This window comes from Gastrolobium bilobum, unplaced genomic scaffold (genome assembly GCF_033153095.1).
Source record: "Gastrolobium bilobum isolate Gb01-03AN ecotype WA unplaced genomic scaffold, APGP_CSIRO_Gbil_v1 utg3781, whole genome shotgun sequence".
Taxonomy (NCBI): Eukaryota; Viridiplantae; Streptophyta; class Magnoliopsida; order Fabales; family Fabaceae; genus Gastrolobium; species Gastrolobium bilobum.
Window position 1 is genome coordinate 1 of NW_026896623.1, and position 5,698 is coordinate 5,698.

At 33.5% G+C, this 5,698-nt stretch overlaps 1 protein-coding gene across 3 annotated transcripts; it reads left to right on the plus strand.

Moving 5' to 3' along the window:
• Nucleotides 1–2,236: 2,236 nt before the first annotated feature.
• On the plus strand, nt 2,237–4,728 carry LOC133301097 (protein PAL OF QUIRKY-like). Of its 3 annotated transcripts, none has more exons than XR_009750137.1 (3): nt 2,237–2,485; nt 2,584–4,377; nt 4,488–4,728. XR_009750137.1 is itself a non-coding variant. In XM_061500700.1 (2 exons), the coding sequence occupies exons 1-2, from the start codon at nt 2,341–2,343 to the stop codon at nt 3,015–3,017; spliced, it is 579 nt and encodes a 192-aa protein (XP_061356684.1). In that variant the 5' UTR covers nt 2,237–2,340; the 3' UTR covers nt 3,018–4,728. The 3 variants fall into 3 exon arrangements, 1 of the variants encoding a protein (XP_061356684.1); XR_009750138.1 differs by having other exon boundaries at nt 2,584–3,135; nt 4,246–4,728; XM_061500700.1 differs by having other exon boundaries at nt 2,584–4,728.
• The last annotated feature ends 970 nt before the right edge of the window (nt 4,729–5,698 follow it).

The following is a 5,698-nucleotide window of genomic DNA, read 5'->3' on the forward strand; positions in this document are numbered from 1 at the left end:
TCTATTGGTAACTCGTTAACTCAATATAATATTTGTCGGCAATACTTATTGATGCATGCAAGAACTAAAAGTTTTTAACCGTCCTTAATTCCTGTGTAATTTTTTGCCGATGAGCTTTTTACATTCATTGGTAGTTTTTTTTTCTCTTCATTAGTGAATTGCAAAATTCTAGCAATAGTGGTTAAATTTAATTAACCACCACCATTTGTTAGAATTTTAATTCTTGGAAATTTAATTCTCTTTCTTGTTGGCTATGTGATTCTAGCCTCTTAATATGATTGATAATTAGGACGACACGATACGACATGAATATAAATACATTCAAGAACACGACACAAATTTGAAATTGGGTTAAAACCTTTAATACGAACACAACATAGTTATTTTGCGGGTCAACACGATTCGACACCATATTAATAACCCATAAATTTATAGTGTATCACTTATTATACTGGTTGACATAACACGAATAACTTATCAATATCAAATTGAGTTACTTAATCTCGCATAATGACTAGTTGGGATTTTTTTCTTTAATGCTAGTTATGAACTCTTTTACACCCGTTTAATTTGATCTATACAGACTATACTTGATACATTTTTTTTCTCTAATCAGTAATTTTTTTTCTTCATATTTTAAATTTATAGATGGCCGTTGATGGGGGAAATGGGTTGAGATTTTTTTTTTTTTTTTTGATAACATGAGATTTTTAACCTATTGAACACGACGTTATCTTTTTTTTTTTTATTGAATTGGAGATAAAGCAAGGCGGGAAGAATCACCCGCTTTGCCATATATAACCATGTACAAAAACACCTATACTAAAGGCAACTTCAATCTTTCAAGTAGATTTACCTTCATTATCCATTGCCTTAAGCTGCAAGATTTCACAAAGTCAAAAAAAAAAAAAAAAAATCACATAACTTAAATATTTTTTTCTGACATAACCTTAAATATTTATACATGACATTGAAATATTCAATCCGCAACCCTTGTGTTGCAGCCTCTGTATTTCATATGTTCCAATTCCAAAACACGCTAAAAACAAAAACAAAGGAGAGGTAGCTATATACGCTAGTCTAATGAAGAAGAAGCAAGATAAGGGAAAAAACGTGAAAGTTGAGAAATAAAATTAATACTTACTAAAATAGAAACAAAATAATGTATCAGCATTGGGGAAGAACCTGTAAAAGATTGGAGGCACAAGAAGATTGAAAGCACAAGAAGATTGAGGTGTGTTAGCTCCAGCATATCAAAAAGAAAATAAGAGGGGCTGAATTGTTAACCCTAGATTGTGAAGAGAATTGGGAGGAAAAAACACAATGTGTTTAAAAGAAAAAAGGCATATTAACACCACTAGTTAAATTTGGATGGAAAACAAGTAGAGAGGGGATTGATTTTGAATCAAAACACAATGGGATAGACGATAAAAAAAATACTTTAGTAAATGATTTAGAAGCAAATTCAATAGGGGTTTGTGAAGTTTTTCCTAAAATTTAATAAATTATAAGTATAATTACTTCAAATTAATTAAAAAAAGTATACACCTTGTTATTTTTTTTTTGAAAAAAATCTTATTCTATGTCACGTAAAAATAAATAAGTAAAAGAAAGGGATTCCTTTTTATACTTTTTCAGGAAAAAAAACATGGTACTAATTTTCTAAAATTATTACAAAATAAACTGAATAAAAAAATTATATGAATTAAGAAATAAAATTTTATAATATATTACATATATTTTTAAAAATTAATTTTTTAAACAGATCACCACCAACAAAAAATAAAAAATAAAAATGTTAGTGGGGTAAATAATATAAAGGAGTTATTAATCTTATGTCACATAATATAAGTACCTTATATGTGTGAAACAAAGTTACGGGATCCATAATTTTTAAAAATTGGGTCAGGAGTTCAAACCATGTCTCAAGCAAATTCTTGAAAAATCTTTGGGGTAGAGGACGTGCCTCAGTCCTCGAAGGGGGATTAGTCTCATCCTTCCTCCGGTAGCGAACCTCAATGCACCCGCTATTCTAATGAGGAGCTAGCCTTCAGACCGTACTCTGAGAACAATGTGACCAGAGGAGGTTGAACGAGGATACCTCCATGTTATACCAAAAAAAAAATTAGTTATATTATATGACGTAAGCATTAATGCAGGTGAAGCAACTTTCTAGCTATTCCTAATCCCTATAAATAAGGGAGAAATGGTTCAATACATAGGCTTGAAGTGGCTACGCCAAAGCAGCTACAAACTTCAAAGCTCTCTTCTTCTCTCTTTTTTCTTTTTTCGTTTTTAACAGATTCAAATACAGTATCCACACCTAACTAACAACACACCATGGTCTTTCGTGAGGACAAATCCACCCTCAAATTCCTCTGCAGTTACGGCGGCAAAATCCTCCCCCGCCACCCCGACGGCAAGCTCCGCTACCTCGGCGGCCACACCCGTGTCCTCGCCCTCCCTCGCTCCACTCCCTTTTCCGGTTACATCATTGCTTTTTTTTTTTTTTTTCAGTTACATTTTCACCACTCCAACTACTGTGCCGTTATTTTAACCGTATTCTGTTTATGTTTGTTTCAGAGGTACTGGTGAAGTTGGAAGAGCTATGCGGCTCACACGTGACCCACTTTCGTTGCCAATTACCCTCCGAAGACCTCGACGCTTTGGTGTCCATCACCTCCGACGAGGATCTCGCAAACCTCATCGAGGAATACGACAATGTTTCGTCTTTAAAGATCAGAGCGTTCCTCTTCTCTTCACCTGCTCGGTCAAAATCTTTGTCGTCGTCATCATCTTCTTCCTCTTCATCGTCGTCTTCCTCCTCCACGTTGTCGTTTAGTTACCCTACTTGTACGGCGGTACCGCCGGCGGTGATTAGTCAGGTGTCACCGACGACAGCTACGAAGAAGTGTGCTGGGACCGGGACAAATGTTCCTCTTCCCTGTTGTGGTTACCGTGTTAAGGGGAAACGTGGTGTCGTTTACCTCATCCGCAACGGCAACCATTGGCACTAGCGCTGTTGTCGTTTATTTTGCTGGATGATTCAACAACTAAGAACCCGTTTTTATTTAAGAAAAAAATAAACGGCAAAAAGGTTTATAAGATAAGGTTTATGTTTTCTCATGTTACAAGGTAACCTTGATCGTGAAATATCTATTGCTTGTTGAACACTCTGAATTATGTGAAAGTAGGATACTCCAAATTTAGGAGTTCAAGAGTTTTATAAAACTCTCTTGATGAAAAAAAAAAAATAGTGAACGAAAGATCTTGCTAAATTGAGTTGGGTCCATGAATCTAGTGAAGAGTGAGAATTTTTTATCTTTCTCAATTCAAAAATTCAGGATTTGAATTTATGTCCTCTCATCGAATCCTCGTAAATTGTATTGATTTATTCGAAAGATTTCACTTCAATTGGAATTTGGTTATTCATCGTGTACCCCCGCTAAGCATCCATGGCTGAATGGTTAAAGCGCCCAACTCATAATTGGAGAATTCGTAGGTTCAATTCCTACTAGATGGACGCCAATGGGACCCCTCCAATAATAAGTCTATCATATCTTTATTCAAGAATGAAATCTTATTGGAATCATTTAATTTATCCTTCAAAACCATATCACATCCTGGATTTGATGAAATAGGATAAAATTTATCTTTTACTCATACATAAATAAATTTATCTCCTATCTATATATAAAAATATATGTGATTTATATGTTTTTCTTTCTTTTTTTTATGTTTATATGGGATTTTTACATTTTTAAATATGTGTAGAAGATAAAACTTATGTATATAAATATTAACCCCATATCATAATATGTATATATGTGGTGTGAATCTTTGCGAAGGATTGGGGTTTTAGATTGTGATTCTTGCTTTGACCATTAATGAATTTCAGTCCAAATTTGTGAGGGTGAGTCCGTTCGTCCTTTTCATTTTATTTTTTTTGTGATTTTTTTTTCGTATCCCTTTGTTCATTAGTTTTTATTTTTGGCTCTGGAAATTTATCCATTTGCTTTTGTTATCAGTTGTCACTGTATGGGTGGTCCTGTTACGTCTTTTTCATAAATGCTTTTTTTCTCTGTTTTTTTTTTTTTGGCCGTGATGACCTTAACTTCTTCCTTGAGTTATCCTTGTCATCATTATCATTACAATTTTTTCAACTCAAAACTCTTTGACACTTTGCCCTTTGTTTTTTGTTTCTCAGCATTTGATGGATTAATAGTTTGACATTTCTGGTCGCAGGTTTAGTGAGAAGGCTGAAACAGATCAATGAGAAAGACACAATGGTTGGAAATCGACAATCACACAAATCGCAGACCAAAAGAGAAAGAGAGAGATTAGACACAAAGATTTATACTGGTTCATCAAATTTAGGTCTGTACTATATTCACCTCACCGCCACTTGTTACAAATCAATGAGTTTACAAGAAAAATATAAATAGAATTAGAAAATCCTAACAACAGTTATTTATGGACCCAACAAGGACCCTCATTTGGGACCCTCAGAGCGGAACTCCAGTTGCTTTCTACTGACCCCGACAACAAGACCCTTATCGCGATACGAAGTATGAGCAGTACTCAGGAAGAAGTGACTTAGAATGTTGTGGCATGACTATCATTTAATAGCATTGTAGCTTTCATTACTCTTTGCTCTTGCGTACCAATGTATCTTTTCTATAAAAGTGGTGATTGCCTGCATCTTTATCCACTGAAGATGAAAAATTCAAGTTCTATTACTTAAAACTAATAAAATTTATTTTGCAGTTCTCGGAGAAAAGAAAATAGCAGTCATCTTAATACCCATTTATGATATTTTAGAATCAGTGTCTTCTGTACTCTGCCTGAATTTGTGTCCCTGTTTCTTTCTTAATGGAGTTCAGTTCTGGATTTGGGCTAGATTCAATTGAAGTGCTGCTTAGAACCGTGAACAAGTGGACACGTTTGGATTCTTTTGAAAGCCAAATAGGGATGCGGAAGCAACTTGGAAATTCATGGCATGAGGGACCTGAATCTATAATCTATCAAACGCAAGAGATACGTGAACTTATCAATGAAAACGATCTCAGGACAGCGACAAATGAAAGTCTTGAGAAAATATTTAAGATCACCATTGATCGAAAAAAAAGGAGAACAAAAATAAGTATTTTTTTTTTCAAAGCAACACACTGATAAAATAAAAAGGACTTTCAAAAATAGGTTCATCCTCTCTCCAAAACGCATCAAAATATATGGTCCGGTGAAATGCATAAAAAAAAAATGTTTATAAAGATAGATATAAATACAAAAAAATCACATGACATGTGAAATTTAAAAATAAAAAATAATTGAATAACATGAAAGTATCCATTCACTTGCCAGGAGATTTTTTTTTTTTGGTGCTAGAAAAGTTGAGATGAGTTTTCTAATTGATCATGTTTGATAGAAAATTTTAAAAATTTGCCCATCATTCGAATTTGCCTAGCAATCTCGGTTTGTGTGTAAAATTGAAAATTTTTGACATTTCAAAATACTTCCTATAGGATGGTATTCTTATTACCCCATCAAATCAAAAAATAGAAAAAAAAATTATGATACAAATATCTCTTCTCAAAAAATGTGTCAAAAGAAAACTAGAGAGAGAATCTTTTTTGTACTTAGTCTAGGGTAGTTTGCTAATTTCATCATATTTTTTCATTAATATTCTACTTTCAACCAA

Bases quoted from the DNA above. Each gene is read 5' to 3' on its own strand.
- LOC133301097 (XM_061500700.1), top strand. From the start codon at position 2,341: ATGGTCTTTCGTGAGGACAAATCCACCCTCAAATTCCTCTGCAGTTAC. The intron at 2,486-2,583 runs GTTACATCATTG...TGTTTGTTTCAG, and splicing joins TCGCTCCACTCCCTTTTCCG to AGGTACTGGTGAAGTTGGAA.